General features: G+C 41.0%; 1 protein-coding gene across 1 annotated transcript in view; it reads right to left on the minus strand.

Moving 5' to 3' along the window:
• Positions 1-22,377, minus strand: part of FGFR1 (fibroblast growth factor receptor 1) — a 70,765-nt gene that overhangs the window by 44,394 nt on the left and 3,994 nt on the right. The window contains 1 exon segment of the mRNA XM_075858831.1: positions 10,450-10,615. Within this exon segment, the coding sequence (XP_075714946.1) occupies positions 10,450-10,540 (91 nt within the window). The 5' untranslated portion in view covers positions 10,541-10,615.

The raw sequence follows: 22,377 nt of genomic DNA on the forward strand, positions 1-22,377 counted from the left end.
TTGCTGACCCCTGATCTATTATTTTGCTTTATTGTCTCGTGTAAACTTCTGGACTATTGGATGATAATGGATTGAAACCTACTCTGGGACCACTGTCATGGATGTCAGATTATTGCATTTCCAGACCAGTGAGTGCTGGACTAGAGTTCGCTTTACAAGGCCAATTATTATCGAGCAAGCGAGCGTTCACAGAACGCTCATTCCCGATAATTGACCTGTTTAGACAAGGCAACGATCAGACACTCATTCATCGGCTGACTGTATAATTTATGTAGCCTAAAATATTATCGTTGTTGGCAGCTCATCTTGCTGCGTGATCATAGTAACGATTGCTCGTCCCCATACATAGTTCTTTGTAAAAGAAGCAAGCGAGCGCTGATCAACGAGCGGTCTCATTGATCGACACTCATTTAGGCTTCATTCACATCTGTGCCAGGGCTCCGTTCATCGGTTCCGTCCGAGCTTTCCATCAGGGGAACCCATGAACGGAACCCTGACTAAAACAAATGTAAACCATAGGTTTCCGTTTGCATCACCATTGATTTCAATAGTGATGGATCCAGTGCAAATGGTTTCAGTTTGTCACCGTTGTGTAAGGGCTCCGTCATTTTGACGGAATCAATACCGTAGTCGACTGCGCTATTCATTCTGTCAAAACGACGGAACCTTTACACAACGGTGACCATTTGGACCGGATCTGTCACTATCTAAATCAATTGTGATGCATAAGGAAACCTATGGTTTCTGTTTGGCTTCCGTTCGTGGGTTCCCCTGACGGAAAGCTCAGACGGAACCCATGAACAGAGTCCCGATGCAGATGTGAACAAAGCCTCACCCGTGTCGGGCCGTGTAAGTGGACCCTAAGGGGATTTGACTATCAGGACTCCAAAATGACTACACATCAACAGTATTGAAGGTCAATCGGCAAATTTATAAAAAAATTATATTTATATTTGTGCTCCTCTAGACATCCCCATTTAATTATTTTTAAGCAAAAAAATAAAATATAATAGTAATAAAAAAAACAATAATAATATTATTATAATGATGATACTCCAGAAACATACAATGTGAGCTTTCCAAGTCTAAAATATTATATCCATCGGTAGATGCTAGCAAGTCTATGGAGAGACAGTACAATGTATCCATACAATTTGACCGGGTAGTAAGACTTGCAAGTGCCAATTCCACAAATGATACTTTATTATTTATATGCATGTTGGGATAAATATCATTTAAATTGCCAGCAACTAATTACATCTGGGGATTTTCCCAAAACTATCACTGGTTAACTATTTCCCCTAAAAAAAAATAAAAATGTGTTTTCTCATTAAACACTCCAATCCCTTATCCATCCTGACCCAGGAAATACCTCTAGGACAAGCAAACACCCTTTGTCTGCTGTGGAGAGGGAGAAGGGGATTCATTAATTCTGCTCATACAACCCTAGTGCTCGACTACAAATTCATCTTTATAAGTCATTATACAAAATGTGGATTATCTCTGCACTAAATTGGGTTAGAAAAAAAAAAAAACAGTACAAAAAGGTTCAGGCGTGCACTTACAGGTAATGAGCAATTTACAAAAACCAAGAGAGTCTGTAAGGATCACAAATAAAAAAATACAAGCAACATATCAAAAGCAGAGTTATTACTGCAGCAAAACAAATGTATTAAATAATGTATGAGCAATACCGTATGTTATACGTACATCATACAGACACGTGTTTTGGTGAACACTATAGACATACATACATAGATTTATACTGCTAAAAAAAAATTGTTCACGCCTTTTTGGGTGACTATGCAACTCTACACATTATAGGGGTTTTCTAAGAGTATGTATTGATGGTTTATTATTAAGATGGGCCATGAATGTGTGATTAGATGGGGTATGACCCCTACCGATCAGTTGTATAAACGGGACACCAGTGAATGTGACGGAGCTGTAGTCCCAGGCACAACCATAAGTCCGTACGAGCTGCTGTGCCTAGATGAACACAGTTCTACAGTCCCTCATTCTGTTAATTTGCAGGGGGTCCGTGGAATAAGACCCTTATAGATCACACATTGAAGGCTTATCCTGAGCGAAGGCCATCAATGTATACTGTTGGAAAACCTCTTTAATGTCGACTGATCCCATGATTTGTCTTGGATCTAGCAATGGTATAGTCTGTCTGTGGACTACCAGACCTTCTCAGGTGTCTTCTCTCTAGGAGTTGTACCAAATGATATAATCTGGCTATACAATTATCATTAACTGATCATTAAGGGTCCTATTACACGGCCTGATATGAACTGTGAAAAAGAGCACTGATCAACAAGACAGCTTGTTGATCGGCGGTCATTTACGCCTTTCACAATAAGCAATGCTTAGTTATGTATGGGGACGAGCGATCGTCCCCATACATATCCATCATGTCGGCAGCGCATCTTCCTGTTTAGACAGGATGTGCGGCCGACAACAATAATATTTAGTGCTGCATAAACTATACGATCAGCCGATGAATGAACCTTTGATTGTTCATCAGCTGATCGTTGCCCTGTTCACACATGGCAATGATCGGGAATGAGCGTGCATTTGATCGTTTACCCGATCATTGGCCTGTGTAAAAGAGCCTTTCTTCTGTTGGTTTCGACAGATGGAATTCTATTCCATTCAGATTAAATTAAAAGTTTTTCTCACTTGGTATAAGTAATACGAATATTGTACAATTTATTTAAACAAAACAAAACCCCAAAAAGGACATTTACCAAGAAGGAGCTGGTGCCAACCATCAATGGGAAAATGGCAGTGTGGTCACTCTTCTTTATGAGGTTTTCATAGCTGCCTTTAGATCAATAGAGAATCAATACATTGGGCCACCCACTTCTCTCTTCATTGTCTGCTCCAGAAGTGACTCAATCTAGGAATTGATGGGTGTCCCGGTGGTTTGACCCCCAGTAATATGTTTATGGCTTTTCTAATTGTCAAGTCATAAATGTAAGTTTTTGGGGACAATTTCTTTGACCATTACTTGAGAAATCTGGGACAATGCCAGAGAATGTTAATGCACAAAATGATAATGTATATACGCCCCTTTACGCTAGAACCGCACTGAGAATTTTTGTAGTGCTACTGATGGATTTTAACTATTGAATGACCGCTGCAGTCCACAAGATTGCAGGGATCCCAACACGTTTATTTGGCCAGCAGCTGTAGCTCAAAAGTTTAAAATCAATCTGTAGCACTACAAAATGTCTAGGTGTAGCCCTGGCCTTACTGACTATCATGCAGATAAGAAATATTGGACCACTTGCCAAATCAGGGGAACATCTTCCTGTCTATGGTTAGCAAGACGCAGCTCTGCTTCATGTGTATATAAACAAGCCCATTACCATCATCCAGACCGCCTTTAACACACACTTCCATCCATGTCTTTATTGGTTCCTTCAGATAAAAGTGTGCTTGACAGAGATTGACAATATCCATTCCCAAAAATTAAGAGCCCTTTTACACCGGCCAATTTTGGCCGTAACAACGAGCGTCGATCAATGAGACAGATCGTTGATCGGCGTTCGTTTGCTCCTTTCACAGGGAGCAATGCTTGTTTATATATGAGGACAAGCGATCGTTACTACGACCATTCACATCCATGCATTACTATCATGTCGGCAGCAAATTTCCCAGTTTATACAAGGAGATATGCTGCCAACAATAAGAATATTTCTTGCTGAATAAACGATACGATCACCTGATGAACGAGCGATTGATCGATTAAACAAGCTGATCGTTGCCCTGTTTACGCAGGGTAATGATTGGGAACGAGCGTTCATATGAATGGTCATTTGCCCTATCATTGGCCCATGTAAAAGGCCCTTATCAACAATGTTCATGACATAGGAAGCACTAGGTCAGTGCAGCAGACATATGAATTGGTTTAATGCAAATGACATGATAAACCGGTTTTCACTCTTCCATTTGGGTTTGCACATTATAAAGACAGACAAACACCATTTGCTAGGATTAATTAACAGATTCTAGAAGTCAAGTAACTGTGGATTTTAGCTTTTCAAGTCAGTCATTAGGTGGTAATGAATTTATTTTAGTTATTACTAATATAATTTCATTATTTAGACTTGCAAATATTAAGAATTTGTAATACCTTAATGATACAGAGTCTCCTGGCGCTGTGAAAACTTTAGAAACCTACCACCCGTCATCCAAGAACAATGTCACAACCAACTCGATGTGTTGGTGGGACATCGTCAAGAGGACAAATCTCATAAGCAGCCGGATACAAAACCTTCTGGAAACTCAAGTCAACACAAGTCAGAACCGTCTGCTGCACAAGGGTGGGGTTTGAAGTGAGTGGGTGCAGTTGGGTTGTCCAATTTCTAAAGTATAGAGAATAGTCAACAGGACTAGTGCTAAACTTGCAGAATGTGTGGAATTGTGGGAAAATTAAAAAAAATAGAGCCCATATTCACATTATTTCACTGCAGAGTTCATAGTGCAAAGCAATACATAAAATAAGAGGATGCGCAGCAATTATAATCATGCAAAGCTGCTAAACTTCTCTATGGTCAGGAAATAATTGTCTCAAGAAAGGTCAGGAAGGTGCTGCACGGCTCAGTGATTTATATTTTCAACTCTGGTGAGTAAAGATTTTATTCCTCAGAAGAGGGATTAATTCCTGAAGGAGGGAAGAAAAAACACACAACATAGGACCCCAGCTGTTCTAGTTGGCCTCTGACCTTCGGCTTCACTAAAGTGTGATTTTTTTTTCCCTCACCCCTCTTGTGAAGCAATTGCTCCCCCTCCCCCCTTCCTCACAAGCCCAGACACAAAAGCTTCCTCAGTGCCTCTTGTTGAGGCAGCACAAAAATGTTTCTGGCCCCCTTGGCTAATGAAGTGTGTGGGTCAAAATGACTGTTTATATATGTTAATCTACTTCCTCTCTGTGATCCAGACAGGCCTCTCATTCTGAACACAAGCTGAGGCAAGAGCGATTATAAATCACTCTCACGCACGTGGTATAAGAAGCACTTCTATAACCTTTTTATAGTAGGACTTTATTAAATATCGGTTATTTATGATGGCCACAGATATGACGATAATCTGGCCAACATGACAAATTTTGCAATTTTTTTTCTTACAACACATGTAAAACGTGATGATTTTTGCTACAATCTGAACAGCTGGGGAAATTGTTCTGATTACGCACGGCATTATTGCACAACTGCTCCATTTAGGCTTTGTTCACATCTGCATCAGGGCTCCGTTCTGGCGTTCCGTCTGAGCTTTCCGTCAGAACGGAACCCTGACAGAAACAAACGGAAACCGATAGGTTTCCGTTTGCATCACCATTGATTTCAATGGTGACGGATCCGGTGCAAAAGGTTTCCATTTGTCTCCGTTGTGCAAGGGCTCCGTCCTTTTGACTGAATGAATAGCAGTCGACTACGGTATTGACTCTTAAACAACGGTGACAAACGGAAACCATTTGCATCGGATCCGTCACCATTGAAATCAATGGTGATGCAAAGGGAGACCTACAGTTTCTGTTTGCAGATGTGAACAAAGCCTTACTAACGTATATAGGATTTGTTGTAAGAACAGGGGAAAATCTTGATGTCTATGCATAACTTTGAGATATCTGCCCATCTTTGGATCACCTATGCTCAAGTTGGTGGGATCTCATTACACTAATAAAATTTTAGTGGTGAACACCATCTTCACAAAAAGGAGGAAGGATAAGGGACATTGAACCAAGGCTTTTCAACAGGTTAAGCTGGCCATACACTAGAAAAGTGATTCCCAACCCTATTACTGTGGAGAAACCCCTTTTTTGCCACTTCTGGAGAACCCCTACTTCCATACCTATCTCAAAGAAGCTTGGGGTAGGGGGACATTGTATAATTCTTGCTATGTTCTGGCCTAGAATTTTTGATTGCTTTTCCAAGGATCTGTGAGCAGGTGGAAAGTACTCCATTCTTATTATGAAAGTAATCGGTCTTCCTGCTGCTTTCTTCTAAAGGAACCCTTGACCAGTTTCAAGGAACTCTAAGTTGGAAAACCCTGCACTAGAGACTTCAGATGGGTATTTTTTTCACGGTTGGTCTGTAAAAGTAGTTTTTTCTTGGATGACAATGCCATAAGTTAAAACGACAAATTGTCGATGGCTCTCTAACTTGACCGACGACTTGATCTGACCTAGGCTTCTATTGATCGGGTGCACATCTTTCGTGGTGCATATAAGACTTTACAAGTATTGCCAACAACTGCATCCAACAAGGGTCGAAAATGGTCTAAAATCTCTAATGCATGACCAGGTTTAGAAAATGTCTATTGTCAGAAGTGCAACATGTTTCCTCCATACATAGCCTGTTTCTTGTTTTACCCTTGTATTGTTCTCAGTGCTTGAGCCACCTATGTGAATGCACCAAGCCACGATTTCTACCACTGCCCCACCTATAGCAGCACCCGTGTTAACCTTTGCTATTCAGGTAATCTAAACTGCACAGGGAATTGCTGCATCAAGTGATCCCGCAACCATCTTGGTGCAATGCTTCCCTGCATAAGTAATTTGCAATTACCTTCTTAAAAGTTTTCCAAAAATATACAGCCAAGTCAACATACATCTGTCATGTATATAAGGACATCTCTACAGAAATCGCATATATCTGACCCATGATCAAACTTAGAATAGGGCGCTATTTTGTGCAAGGGTACTTAATAGTCCTCATTTAATTAGAAACATGGCTGTAGTAGGGATTTCACGATACCAGAATTTGGACTTCGATACCGATACTTCGTTTAGTATTGCGATTTCGATACCAATTCGATACTTTGCCAACAGTAATAATAAAAAAAAAAGTTCTTCCATTTTCTGATGTGAGGCGCGTGGTGTGATGATTAATTTAACCTCCACGTGCCTCACATTAATAGTAATTAACCCCATCATGTTTCTCAGTTATAATGGGTTAATATGTAAGGTACATGATGGGGTTAATTACTATTAATGTGAGGCAGGTGGAGGTTAAATTCATCATCACACCACGTGCCTCACAATACGTGAAAGAAGTTCTTATTGTATTTTTTTTACAGCGCACACATCATAAATGATGCAAAAAAATTGTTGTGCAGGTTATTACGGCCGCGCCAATACTGAATGTGTGTATATTTTATGTATTGAGACTTATTTTAAGGTTTATTGTTAAAAAAAAGGTGTATGTGTATTTTTTTTAAATTTAATATTACTTTATGTTTTTACTTTATTTTTTAAACTTTAATGTACTGGCATATATATATATATGCCAGTACATTAGCCTGTGTACTGATAGTACACAGGCAGTTGTTAGGACATACCTAAGTATGCCCTAACAACAGGAACTACGGTAGGACAGCCCTGGGGTCCTTCAATGGACCCTGGGCTGTCTGCCCATATATGGTATGGCCCTCAATCGCGTCACAGGAATTCCCTGTGACGCGATCCAAGGGGCATCCCCTCTTCTCACTTTCCTCTTGAATGCTGCAGTCAGCTATGATTGCAGCATTCACGGGAATAACGGTGAAGATGAGTGGTTTCTCTGATGTCCGCCGTTATAGAGCGGGGCTGCGGCTGTGTAATACAGTCATTGCCCCGCTCCTGACAGGAAGTTTGTGCGCGGTCAGCATGAGGAGATGCGGCGCAGGCACGGAGGACAGAACATGGGGGTGTTTTGCAGTGCACCCACCATGTTCTGTCTTCAGTGCCGCCGCTCATTAGTGCAGCGCTGGCCGCATCGCATCATCCTGACCCTGCGCACTTGTTATCAGGACTCAGGAGCAAGGCAATGACTATTACACAGCGCAGCCCCGCTCTCATACATTCATGTGTTACTATACATAGCTGTGCGGCTGCGCAGCTAAGTATCGAAATACATGAACTAACGGTATCGAACCGTTTGGGGATGCACAGTATCGAAGTTTCGATGCATCGTGCATCCTTAGGCTGTAGTATGGATTCATGGACTATACAAGTAACAGTTATTTCGGAAAGTTAAAGTGTTCTACACACGAGTAAATGGTTAGACTTTAGCTAATGATTGCCGACTGGACAACATCTTCTGTTAGGACTCAAACTACTCGGTTTAGAGGTGCAAATCTTTAACCAAGATCGTCTAGTGTCCCAGATGCAGGAGTGCTAAGTGACCTGGACAAAAGAAGGGTGGTGGGAATGTAACCCCAGGTGGACTTCAAAATGTGGTGAATAAATGAAGACTTATCAAGCAGAACTAACTACCATAATAAATTTGTCAGACACATGCAGACATTGTACATCTCACTGGTGGCTTGTGGGTAACAGGATTTAACACTGAAGATCACTAGGTTAAGTGCTACATCTGATTTATAGGCAAGAATTCTACAAGAGATAAACCAGATGTTCTCTACACTGAGGAAAGTCGGAAGGAAGCAGCAGGCACACTTTTTAGGAAGATATTACTGGAATGCTTCTGCCCTAGAATTGTCTTATTAGGAGAATGTACTGCTCAGAAATACACATGTAGTACCGCATAGTTGAAGAAAGTCTAAGCAAATTCAATCTCTACTCTATGCGGTGGTGGTGCCACAAAGTCTTAAAAGCATCAATGGTTGGTGTGATCCATTCTCAAATCCCCTATACAGTATGCACTATCCTTATCTAAGGGAAAGATTGAAACTCTCCTCATTCCATCCATTGGAAGCAGAGGTGAACATAGAGGAGCGTGGCGACTTCCAGTGCTTGTTCTAGTCACTCCACAGCCACAACAACCATCTGGGCCCAGGAGCTTGCTCACCTCTCTCTTTTATATTACCCATTCATATTATCTATCCCTTTGCTTGAGAAAAGCTTTTGCATGAGCCGAAACGTTGCCATTTTTGTATTCTTTACCTAAATAAAAAATGAAAAATTGATGGCATTCTGGCATCCAACTAAGTCTTTCTAGACTATAAAGTGGTAGATAAGGACTTAATCAGAAGGACGGACATGGCATCCAGTAAGACTATTACTTATGTAACATTAATGCTGCTCACATCTCTCTGCTTTTCTCATTATCTATCCCGGAGTTTCAACTGGTGTTTGAAAAAAGGTGACCCTGCACAGGCTAATACAGACCATGGGGTTGAGCCAACATCAGCTGGGCCCCACCAGCCATATCCCCTATAGCAACTGCATGGACTTCCAATAGGGCATTGGCAAACAACTGCAAAAGTTATGGACAACTGTAAGCAGAGGACCAAGCAACAACAAAAAACCCACAAATTGCCAAGGAAAGCGGCTTCTACGAGATTGACAAATGAGTCAGCAGATCGTATTTTTACACTTTCTACATATATATGGATTCTGACGCGCTAGATGGAAGGTATAATATGAGCAATTCTTGCGCTGACAGACAAAATTTCAGAATTGGTGTTGAACAGATGAGACGTTTATACGTAAATTTTATTAATTCATGCCCACATCATATGCCTGGAAGAAAATGTATCTACTTCAGTTTATAGAAGGATTAGTGACCCGGGGCTCTGTTCTGGTAGATGCACAACAGACTGCCAGAGAGGTATGCAATGTGTTTACCCAGAAGATGAGCGCCGACACCCTGGGGCTATGGAAAGGAAGACAAGTCCTTAGTTGGGACAAAGGCAGAACAGGAAGTCTGTGCTGGATTATCTGAGCCCCAAGGCTGGGAACCTGCTTTGCTCTATACGGTTTGGCAGCTATCAGGGATAGGATTTCATTCATCTTCTTTGACAAACATAGGTGAGTGGAATGCATAAAAAAAGGTGTATAATGATCCACCCATCCACAAAAATAGAAACAAAGACTACTAACTGAATGATTTATGATCCTAGCAAGTAGAATATTGAGAACAATAGGGCAGATTTAGTAATTGTGTCTAAGATTTAGACAGCGTAACGTTAGGCTGGCCATACATTTTAGATAGTGGTTGGCCGAACGATAGCTCGACCGCGTGTGCATGTGTTCACAGGGAAAAAGCTTATCTAATAATGAACAAAAGGATCGAGAATGTTGAAATTCAACATGCCCGACCTTTTCTCTCCCAAAACATCTGCCGTCGGAGGGAGAATCAGGACACTGACATATAAATTAGATGGTCGGCTATTCCCAGGTTGGGCCGACATACATCATCTATGTTAGAATTTGCAGATTATCGTTTCTGATGGGTCATGTTATATAACGGACAATCTACTGAAATCTTCTGTTCGTTTTTTTTCACACCAATTTAAGAAAGTGTTTTTTAGACTTTATCATGAAAAAAAATATTCTAGTCTTTTGAAAGATTAAAGAAAAAAAAATGTAATTGGGTTGTAGAACAAAACTGTGAAAAAACTACTCCCATAACCATCTATAGCTACTTCTTTCTACTCAAAAAACCCTTCTTAGAATTACATAAAAATAACACATAAATGGCAACAATAACTTACCTTGGTCGGGCAAGGTGGAAGGGGGCCGGGCAGCTGAGAGAGCAGCGCCGAGCAGGACACCCCAGAGAAGCAACGATCTTCCAGAGAACATCCCCACTCGGCTATTGCAGGCCGCCGGAATCCATGAGGCCTCCAGTGTCGAGAGGAGATGTGCCTCGCGCTGTTCCTGAATAAACAGAGACATAAGCAAGTTAAGGCCAGGCAGTCACCAATCCTATAATCTAATAAACCAAAAGAAAACAAAGTAAATGGGACACACAATTTGCAGCAGATGTGGCCTACTCCTACGAATAACTCCATGGAGGGCCATCAACTACTGTACCTACCATATACAGTAAAAGTATGATGTATACTTTGGTTAGTTACATGAACTATTGAGAAGCCTATTCAAGGAATTTGGGCAACTTTCATTAGAATTTACCCTGATTGAACAGTCAGTTAGCCCCTTGACCAATGGGCAACAGTGGACCTTTATTCGAAACTTTAGATCATGCTGTACAGAACTTGAATGTTTTCTGATACCAGTGAGAATCCATTCTTTTGTGAGTCTACGTGAGGTGGAGTGAGAACGACAGGAAACATATTCGTCTGATTATATGTTTTAAACAAATAAAAAGAACAAACATGTGACTGTGTCTTGGCCAAGATTTATTTCCTGAATACAACCCTGACCCGGCAACAGGGTCAAAGTCAGAAACTCTACTTAGGTGCTACAATTGGCTTCTAGTATTTTAGAACATTGCAACACAAAACTCAAGTGACCTGGAATGTTTTGTTTTAGAACACAGATAAACATGATGCATACGCAATAATAGTCAAAAAAATCATACTACCTTTCGCCGAGACAAGCCACAAACGCATGAAATAATTATTTGCTTGAACAGAACTCATTCTGGCCATTAGAGATACCAAAAAAATGTAACAAAAAAAACCCAAACTTGAATGGGTTATAAAATCTCAGAGCAGATGTGTGACAATATCAAAACATGCTATATCCTTAAAGGGAAGGTGTCACGAAAAAAAAAAATGTTTTATATGTTATTGCTTTTATTATGTCATTAAAATAATTTTTATTTATTTGTGTTGTACTTTTTTCTTTCTTTTACTTCTCTATGGGGGCTGCCATTTTTTTTTCATCTCTGTATGTGTCGATTAACGACACATACAGAGATGGAATACGGCACATACATGCCCAAAGAGAATGCGAACGGGAGCCGTTCCATTCACTATAGTGTACGCCGTCTGTGTGGGAACGGTGCATGCGCCGCTCCCACACAGTCCAAAAGGAAGGTCTTCGGCAGAGCGACATCCAGCGCCATTTTCATGTGGATCAGAAGCCGCGGACGGACAGTAAGATGACTACGTCCGGTCGCGGCTTCCGTCCATATGTTCAGAAGCAAGGACAGGGAGCGGAGGCAGCGGTGGCAGGAGCAGGTAAGTTATGTTTGTGTATGTGATGTGTGTGTATGTTCGTGTTTTACTATGTGATTACCACTGTATCTAATCCTCCTACACTGTGCATTCGCTCAAAAAATGGCAGCACACTGTGTAGGAGGTTTGAACATTCAACCCCCTCCTTTCTCCTGGCACTAGCCAGGATAAAGGAGGGGGGATTGTTTGAGCACACTGGAGCGAGTGTGTCTTCTCCAACTTTGCAGCATAAAGCAATGAGGTTGCTTTACCACATGCCAATGCTGCAATTTTGGGAATTGCTCCCTCTAGTGACCAGCACATGGAAATGTTATAAATTAGAATCTAATTTATAATATTTCCTGAGAAATAAGAACAATGTGTAATCATTTATATACTGTTTAACTAAAGAAAAAAATTCTAGCGACACATTCCCTTTAACTGAAGAAAATAATTCCTATCTGGTAGCTTCAAACTTCACTTTAACAACTAACATTATTTCAAGGGAGTAAATTCTGTGCAGAACATCAGGGCCTTAACTAGAATCCATAGGGCCCCATAGCAGAATGAGATGGGCCGCCACCACCTAGTGACAGGAAACTGGCAGCATAAGTAACAATAATTGCAAGCATGGATGATGGTGCCATATATTAGAGAACCCACGTAGTAGTGCTAGATAGCAGAAAGCCACCTACTTGTTTTTCTCCACAACATGGAACAATGTTGTTGTATCAGAGGGCCCCCTCGATCTCTGGGCCACATAGCAGCTGCCATGGCTATAGTTACGCACATACATGACATCCTTAAACGGACCATACACACTAGATTTCAGTGGGAATGGCTGACGATCTAACATGTATGGAGGCCTCTTGATTGTTCCAAAAAAAAGTGTGGCCATGTTAGTTTGTAACGTTCCCATCTTTTGTTCTTTTCGGGGATAACCCGTTGCCGGAGCTAAGGTCAAGAGTTAACTCATGGCCAGCTATAAAATAGTGCAACTCAGATATTCCCTAAAGTATCCAGAGTATCCCCTTTGTTGTTCTACAATGTGTACCAAAATTAGAAACAGGACAAGGATCCAAGGACTACTGTACAGAAGGTGGACCACATATAAAAAATTTTTTTTACTACTCAAAAATAACAAAAATCCCAGACACAGCAGGAGAAACCAATCCAAAAAATGTACAAATTGTAGACACTAACTTCCCATTTCATGCATAAAACATCTAAGAAGGGAACTCGGGAATGTCTTTCTGGAGCCCAAAACTGTCACCAAAGATAGAATAATAGTTATACGAGTCCTTCTCAATGAATTAGAATATAATCAAGAAGTTAATTTATTTCAGTACTTTAATTCAAAAAGTGAAACTCATATTATATAGATTCATTACACACCGAGTGATCTATTTCCAGCATTTTTTCATCTAAGGTTGATGATTATGGTAACAGTTAATGAAAACCCAAAATTTGGTGTCTCAGAAAATTAGAATATTATATAAGCCCAATTTAAAAAAACGATTTTTAATACTGAACTGTTGTGCTACTGAAAAGTATGTACAGTATATGCGCTCAATACTTTGTCCAGGCTCCGACTCTGCATGAATTACTGTATCAATGTGGCATGGAGGTGATCAGCCTGTGGCGGTGCTGAGGTGTCATCAATGCGGCGTGGCATGGAGGTGATCAGCCTGTGGCACTGCTGAGGTGTTATGGAAGCCCAGGTTGCTTTGATAGCGGCCTTCAGCTCGTCTGCATTGTTGGGTCTGGTGTCTCATCTTCCTCTTGACAATACCCGGTAGATTCTCTATGTGGTTTAGATCAGGCGAGTTTTCTGGCCAAGCGCAGTGATACTGTGGTTATTACACCAGGTATTGGTACTTTTGGCAGTGTGGGAAGGTGCCAAGTCCTGCTGGAAAATGAAATCAGCATCTCCATAAAGCTTGTCAGCAGAGGGAAGCATGAAGTGCTGGACAATGTCCTGGTGGACGGCTGCGCTGACTCTGGACTTGATAGAACACAGTGGACCAACACCAGCAGATGACATGGCTCCCAAACCATCACTGACTGTGGAAAGTTCACACTGGACCGCAAGCAACTTGGACTGATGCTTTTCCACTCTTCCTCCAGACTCTGGGACCGAGATTTCCAAATGAAGTGAAAAATGTACTTTCATCTGAAAACAGGACTTTGGACCACTGAGAAACAGTCTTGGTCCTCTGTTATATCAAGTCCACAGTCAGCGCAGCGTCTACCGGGAAACTTTAGAGCACTTCATGCTTCCCTCTTTGATGATTATGGCTAACAGTTAATGAAAATCCAAACATTAAAAGAAAAAAATTCTGGAAATAAATCGCTGTGTGAAATGAATCTATAAAATATAGGAGTTTCACTTTTTGAATTAAATTTGAGTTTAATGATATTCTACTTCACTGAGAAGGACTAGTATATGTTATATTATCTGTGCACATATCTTATATAAATTCTAGACTCTTCGGTACAGTTAACATTTACAGAAATCAGGTCTTCACTGTCACTAATGATATAAAGTACAGTATAATATAAACATGGACACATTATATTTTAACCGTTCATTAATCCTAAAAGAAGCTATACAAGACTCGGTGTACACAAGGAAAAAACACATTGAATGAAATACTAGAAAGACTTCCTTTCTCTTACCAAAAAAACTTCAGATGATAAAAAGTACTGTTTACATAAGGCCACGTGCACAATGTTGCAGCTCAATACAAGCTCTGAGTTGTATGGAGCCTCATGGGAATTGATAGAAGTCTATGGGCCCATACTGTACCTCGAATATTTTATGTTAAAGAGGCTCTGTCACCAGATTTTGCAACCCCTATCTGCTATTGCAGCAGATCGGCGCTGCAATGTAGATTACAGTAACGTTTTTATTTTAAAAAAAACGAGCATTTTTGGCCAAGTTATGACCATTTTTGTAGTTATGCAAATGAGGCTTGCAAAAGTCCAAGTGGGTGCGTTTAAAAGTAAAAGTCCAACTGGGCGTGTATTATGTGCGTACATCGGGGCGTTTTTAATACTTTTACTAGCTGGGCGTTCTGATGAGAAGTATCATCCACTTCTCTTCAGAACGCCCAGCTTCTGCCAGATCACGCTGTGACGTCACTCACAGGTCCTGCATCGTGTCGGACACATCGGCACCAGAGGCTTCAGTTGATTCTGCAGCAGCCTCGGCGTTAGCAGGTAAGTCAATGTAGCTACTTACCTGCAAACGCTGATGCTGCTGCAGAATCAACTGTAGCCTCTGGTGCCGATGTGTCCTCGCTCGTCTGACACGATGCAGGACCTGTGAGTGACGTCACAGCAGTGATCAGGCAGAAGCTGGGCGTTCTGAAGAGAAGTGGATGATACTTCTCATCAGAGCGCCCAGCTAGTAAAAGTATTAAAAACGCCCCGATGTACGCACATAATACACGCCCACTTGGACTTTTACAAGCCTCATTTGCATAACTACAAAAATGGTCATAACTTGGCCAAAAATGCTCGTTTTTTAAAAATAAAAACGTTACTGTAATCTACATTGCAGCGCCTATCTGCTGCAATAGCAGATAGGGGTTGCAAAATCTGGTGACAGAGCCTCTTTAAAGAGCGATGCTTCTATGGGAGAACACCTTGTAATATAGTGTCTCACAGGTGGCACCATAAAGCAGCATACGCGGTGCCTGTGACTGCAGAACCTCAGGGCCTCTGTACAGGCTCCATACACACAACTCTGCCTGAGGCCTTGATGTCTTCAACCAAACCTCTTGATTTATACCAACCCCTTTTAGACCATTTTCATCCATATCATAGAGAAATTATATACACATACAATGTGCGCTTCTACAGGATCATGGAATAGTCCAAATATTGTGGATTTGGGAGACCGCTAGATCACTCCTGGCACCAGTTGACTATATTTAGTAGCTAGACAACGAATGAGAAAGCAACCCAAAACGATAGGCACCGGTCTACTGGTATTTCTCCAGCCCTAAACTCATAGTGTTTGCTATGGAAATAGTAAGGCCGAAAATGATCCATCTATAATTGTCTAATATTTTAACCCAGAAGAAGAAGGCCAACTAAATCCTCTTGTAGGCATTTAAACTTGTTTTCATGGAGATTAATAATTTACCTCATCTCCGTATACAGCAATTAGATTAAAACCTTCCATCAATCACCAAAACAACTCCCATCTAATAGGGATTTGGCGGCCATGTGTTGCAGCTGCACAGATGGTCATGTGGGAAACAGAGGTGAAAGGGCTTTAGGGCATTTTTTTACTTGAACGCTATAAAAAGATGTGACCGAATTGACGTACAGATGGAATTGATAAAAGTGCTAATATTATGTACCCAGAGGCGGCCATGTTGGGTGGGACCAGCGATTAATTATATGGACTGGGGGAAACCATGTCACAACATGCCTCAAATGAAACATGTAAATATACGAAGGCTATCTTACATTCTTGTGTAAAGTCTTGAAAAAAAAAAGCCCAGTTCACATAGCTTTTTTGGCACGGTTCTCGTTGCTCAATGGCCGCGGGTGAAAAACACTGCAAAAACGCGTCAACAAAAGTGCAGGCAGGTCAAAAATTGCCTCAAAATTCCTGAAGGAATAAATCATTTTTGATACATAAGGGTAAGACAAACAGATCCAAGGATACTTCATCCAAGTCAAGTGTTACACAAACCTTCTAGCCCTTATGGCCTAAAAAAAGGGTTCTATAGGTGGACGTTCATGCATGTCATATGTAAGCCATTAGTTTGTTTTCCTTTAGTATAAACATTCCACAAAAAGAATAATATCGGAGCCTAGAAGACTGGAAACTAAACATGTCAAACAAGGACGACAGACTTCCTCAATTGATCACAGGGCATGTCAAGTATCAAGAGATACATAAACCACTCAGACACATCTTAACTGCAGAGATATGGTCAATCCCAGGGGGATCATCTGCTTTCCCTCATGTTCCTGATTGTTACATAGACATAAAAATTGCAGAAGATAAAGTTAGATAGGTCTGCTTCCTAGAAAACTCGATGGAGATTGGAGTCTGGCATTCTAGAGAAAGCCAATAAATACAGCGCCAAGGCTGCAAAACAAGGGATGAAGTTCCCCAAAATGGGCCCATACGACCCACTAAATCAAAGGGTAGGTCCTAAGGCCAAGTAAGACGTCAGCCAACATTACTATTAGATTTCAAGCTTGCAGTAGAAATAGACTAAAATCTAAAAAGGTACATTTCACATATATAAAAAGGCATCAAAGACATAACAATTGGCAATAAAAATAATTAGACAGATTGCATTAAAATTCCTATATAGCGGTAGGAGGCCGAAACCCTAGCAGAATCCGCTAAGTGGCTAATAATATTATACGAACAAGGCACGTTCTTCCTACGATTTCAAATTACTTTGAGGGTAGGTCCTGAGGTCAACTAAAATTGCCCCTACTCCGATTGCATTTCTAAGTTTGAAGCAGAAACCTAGCACCACATGAGGCTTATTTCACATATATTTACTGTCCCTTTAAGACTTAGATATTGCATACAATTTAGTCATGCCTACTATTTTACGCATTGACTATACAGAGACAATAAAAATGGTGCACAATAGGTCTTCATACTCCTGAGACACACCTTAAAATTTGATATTTCCTATGGAGGTCATCAAAATATCAAATGTTAATGCAGCACAAGCCCAAGAACGATAGGAAGGAGCTTGGATTTCCTATTTTATAATTTTAAGGTGGAGCAGCTACTATTCTATGTCCACATAGCATGTGTTGTAATATAATGAAAACAGCTACATAAGAATAATAAAAACCCAGAGATACATTGTGCCAGTCCGTGCTCCATTACGAAAAATAATCCTCGTGAGAAAACCGTATATCCCCTTAACGTAAACATTATTGGAATCAGACGCCAGAGGCTGAAGTATTTAATATTAAAAAGCCTAACTGGTTTACGAGCAACGTGTTATTTGATTCTTAGAAATGAATATTTTCCAAACCCACCGCCAGAAATAATTAGCAGAAAACACATACAAAGATAAGTCTGTAAACTAGCCAGCAGCACCTAAATGATTACATTATGAGAACGCAATTACAGTAACATTTCACATCTTTGGGAAATGGGTAAAACACAAAAAGTTAAAAATAAATAAAAAATGATGGAAAATCTGCAGAACGTCTAGCAGGGAAGAGAAGTTACAACTGTTTTAGTTGAGTTGTTAAGTCATTGTCACTTTATTGAAGTGAATGAGGTTGAACTGCAATACCACACACAACCTGTGGACAGGTGTGGTGCTGTTTTTGGTAGTCAGCCTTTTAAAAAAATTACTCAGTTGAATTTGTTCTAGACTTTCATGGTCTAAAGCTACCCATCGACAACATGTAAGAACTGTAGGCCGAAAGGTGTTCTGCACCATACTTTTATAGTGGGAAGAGGGGCAAAAGGTCTAGCAGACATTTATGGTGTAGTTCATTTCTGTATGTGGAAGTGGGGAAAGGGCCCAATGGAGGATCAGCTGAACAATCCAACAAGGTTGTTCTTCCTGAGTGTCTTTCAGGCCTACTTGCACCCACAGACATGAAAAGGTCAGTAGACCCAGGTGAAAATGATCTAAAACTTAATAGAATGGAAAGAATGTTAACCCCTTAAAAACAGACAATTTTAGTCTTTTCATCTTCGTTTTTCCATTGTCTCATTCCAAGTCATAACTTTTTTATTTTTCCATCGCTACATGAGGGCTAGTTTTAGGAGGACGAGTTGTTTGTTTTGTTTTTTATTTTTAAAAAAGGTACCATTAAAAGTACTGAAAAACCTCAAAAATTGTTATGTGTAGTGGAATTATAAAACCCCCACAATTCTACCATAGTTTTTGAGGTTTCATTTTTACAGCATTCACTGTGTGATTAAAATTACAGGTCAGTACAATTATGGCGATACCAAAATTATATCGTTTTACCACTCATTTTTCTATCGATTAAGCTCTCCGAGGGCTTTTTTTTTCCCCCATTGTGAGCTGACTTTTTGATCACTTTTTATTCCAATTTTGTGGGGAAGCGAGGTGAACAAAAATACCAGTAATTCTGACACCGACATTTTATTTTATTTTTTTAAGTCCATGTGCTGGATCGCTCATGCATTACTTATGTCTTGCAGTGTATTGGCGTTTTTCTGTGCGCTTGTATTAAAAAGGTAAATTTTTCTACAAACAACTGCAAAGGTCATAACATTAACAAAAAAAAACAAAAACAGTATCCACTTATTTTTTCGCCCCCTCCCCCCCCCCCCCGGCAATCGAGCATTGAACTTTGCTTACATGTGGGTAGCACGTGACACTTGCAGCCAATCAGAAGGCTCAGCGGTGACGTGTCGTATTCCATCGCTGAACGTTTATGCCAGGAATACAACAAATAAGCTCTGAGACCTGGCTGCAGCGGTCACTTTCTGCCCACATGTAAACAAGCACCGGGAGGACCACCGGGGCGTCAGCACTGGATCGCCGGGGAATGAATAGACGCGTACTGATTATTTTTTTATATTAGGACATTTGCCGTGGTCTATAAAAAATGTTAACCTATATAACCCTTTTAAGCTCTGCGTTCTATGCTCTAATATTAGATAGTAGAGCATGGAGGGCAGACCTGGAGACCTTCGGCCGATTAAGAGCCGGTAGGAGCCCCATTCCAGACAGATGCTGCGGTTACTATTGACTGCTTCACCTGAGGGATTAAACAGCCATGAGCGAAGTCATCTTTGATCGCGGCTATTGCAGGTGGGTATCAGCGGTGTTAAACAGCCAGCACCTGCTAGGTATGGTGCGCTATATTGACAGAGTGAACATCTTCTGCACATGTACGGCAAATGCCGCTAAGAGGTTAGAGTGTCCACTTTTGGGCTATCCCTTTTAAAGCCTACTGATGGGACCCTCCAGGAATACCACTGGCCTTTATCTCATCTCTAAGGGTATGTGCACACGGTAGCAGGCATTTACGTCTGAAAAGACAGACTGTTTTCAGGAGAAAACAGCTGCCTCGTTTCAGACGTAAATGCTCCTCCTCGCATTTTGAGAGGCTTCTCTGACAGCCGTAAATTTTGAGCTGTGCTTCATCGAGTTCAATGAAGAACGGCTCGAAGTGTCCTGCACTTCTTTTGCCGAGGCTGTATTTTTACGTGTCGTCGTTTGACAGCTGTCAAACGACGACGTGTAAATGACAGGTTGTCTGCACAGTACGTCGGCAAACCCATTCAAATGAATGGGCAGATGTTTGCAGACGTATTGTAGCCCTATTTTCAGACGTAAAACGAGGCATAATACGCCTCGTTTAAGCCTGAAAATAGGTCGTGTGAACCCAGCCTATGTGTGTATCATGCTGGTTGTTGTACTATGCAACCCCTTCCCTCAACTATACCATTAGTTTAGTATATTTGTTTTATAGTTATCCGAATAAGTGTCCGTTTAAAGACGGCTTTAGGGAAGAACAAAGGGTTCTGAAATGCTCATTGATATGCTCAATACTGTACACACCTGGAAGGCAAAAAGAAAATCCAGTAGCCAGATGGCACCAGCCGGCAATAATCAAATAATTTATGGTTCTAGACGTGCAGGTTATTACGATGCACTAGTTTATCAATTGTCAAAAGGTCTATCTTTAGCATTCAGGCAAAGATGTCTTGTTCCTAGGGCACAGCAGTTCATAGTATAAAGAACATTGGACAGCCTTATTCTTATAGGGTTGGTGGAGGTCGTCCTTCTGAAGAGAACATGATATAAATACTTGTGTAGTAAAACGTGTATCGAAAAGCAATACTATTCAGCAACCTCTCATTTAGCCATCGTCATCTGAATAAGGGTGCGCGTAACAAAGCGGTCGTGCAATGTGTGGCACTAATTGCACAAGCTTTTACCATGAATTGCCGCAGGTTTGCGACGCAAGTACATGCGCTTTCACTTGTACTTGATGCGCGGCTGAAAACCGTATACCAAAAGCTGTAATTCGCGGCACAAGGCGTTACGGACACCCTAAGGATATGTTCACAAGTTTCAGATTTGTAGAAGAAAATCCATCCCATCATCTCAATGGGGTTGCTACTGCATGCGAATGGATTTCTGCAAGCCCCATTTAAATTAATGAGACAGTCGCAGAAATTTCTGAAATGAATCTGGCGCGTGTAAATATAACCTAAGAGGTATTGCACAAGAGTAATAAAAAATCGATGAGAGCTCTTTAACTGGCTACACCAGAACTTTACAGCTCTGTCCCTTGATGTCACACGTTTAGGGCAATACACTACTGATCATCGGGATCATGTGGTGAATTGGTGATTTATATTTTAATAACCTGCACCATTATGGTCAATGGCCTCAGAAATTACACATAAAGATAATAAAATTATTACACAGTATGTAAATGTCAGCAGTTTATATTTGTAGAGGTGTACACACTGCGGATCAAGACCTTATGTTCTCGAATGCGTTTCCGGGGTTCCTTTAACAGATTTGGACAACCTTATCTAGGTCAGTGACATAGTGATGATTTTTTTTAAATATTAGTCCAAGCATTCTGTGGCCTAAACAGCTTATCTAGGCATAGCTAGTGGTGGCATATCGCTAGGTCATTTAACCAAAGTCCGATTGTAAGGGTCCAAACAATGTGCCCCTGCATACTGCTCGAAGTGAGAGTCCCGTGATACATCACCACCTGATAGCCAATTGACTATCTTCGGAGGCTCACGTGGTCGGCCCACTGTGGTCAAGGGATCAACAGGAGATAAAGTGGCATAGTGCTTTCCTAGAACGGCTGCCAATTTATTCTGCCGATCAGTATGGGTTATCACCAATATCTACCCCTTTAAGGGTTCATTTCCTAAAATGAAAGCTAGAACAAAATCATAAATATAAGCCAACCCCTTCTTCTCAGTAGTCGTGTTTAGATGACATACAAGGATTATGGCCGCCATAAAAGTTTGAACAGGGGTTCGCACCCTACTTGCTTCAATTTTGGAATGGTAGATGTGTTTTGTACATCTCCCAGATTTGCCATTTACAAGCTTATGACCACTTGGCATTGGCCATATTGTTAGGGACCCAGCTTTCCCAGAAACTAAAAATACTGAAGAACCCATAAAGTACATTTTTGCATTTTAGTATTAAACACTTTAAATTTGAAAAACGTTAAGGCCGGATTCACACGAGCGTGCTCCTGTTGCGCGCGCAAAAACTCTGCGTTTTGCGCGCGCAAAAGGTCCGTGTGGCATCAGCATATGGTGCGCGGCTGAGTGATTTTCACACAGCCGGCATCATTATGACACTCTGGTTTTATGTTTACAAACAGAAAAGCACGTGATGCTTTTCTGTTTTCATTCATTGATTTTACTGCTGTTGCGCGAATCACCTGCGGCACCCGGAAGTGCTTCCGTGTGCTGAGCGCGATTTGCACGCACTCATTGACTTCAATGGGTGCATGCTGCACGAAACACGGCCAAATATA

The sequence above is a fragment of the Rhinoderma darwinii genome, chromosome 3 (assembly GCF_050947455.1).
Source record: "Rhinoderma darwinii isolate aRhiDar2 chromosome 3, aRhiDar2.hap1, whole genome shotgun sequence".
Classification (NCBI taxonomy): Eukaryota; Metazoa; Chordata; class Amphibia; order Anura; family Rhinodermatidae; genus Rhinoderma; species Rhinoderma darwinii.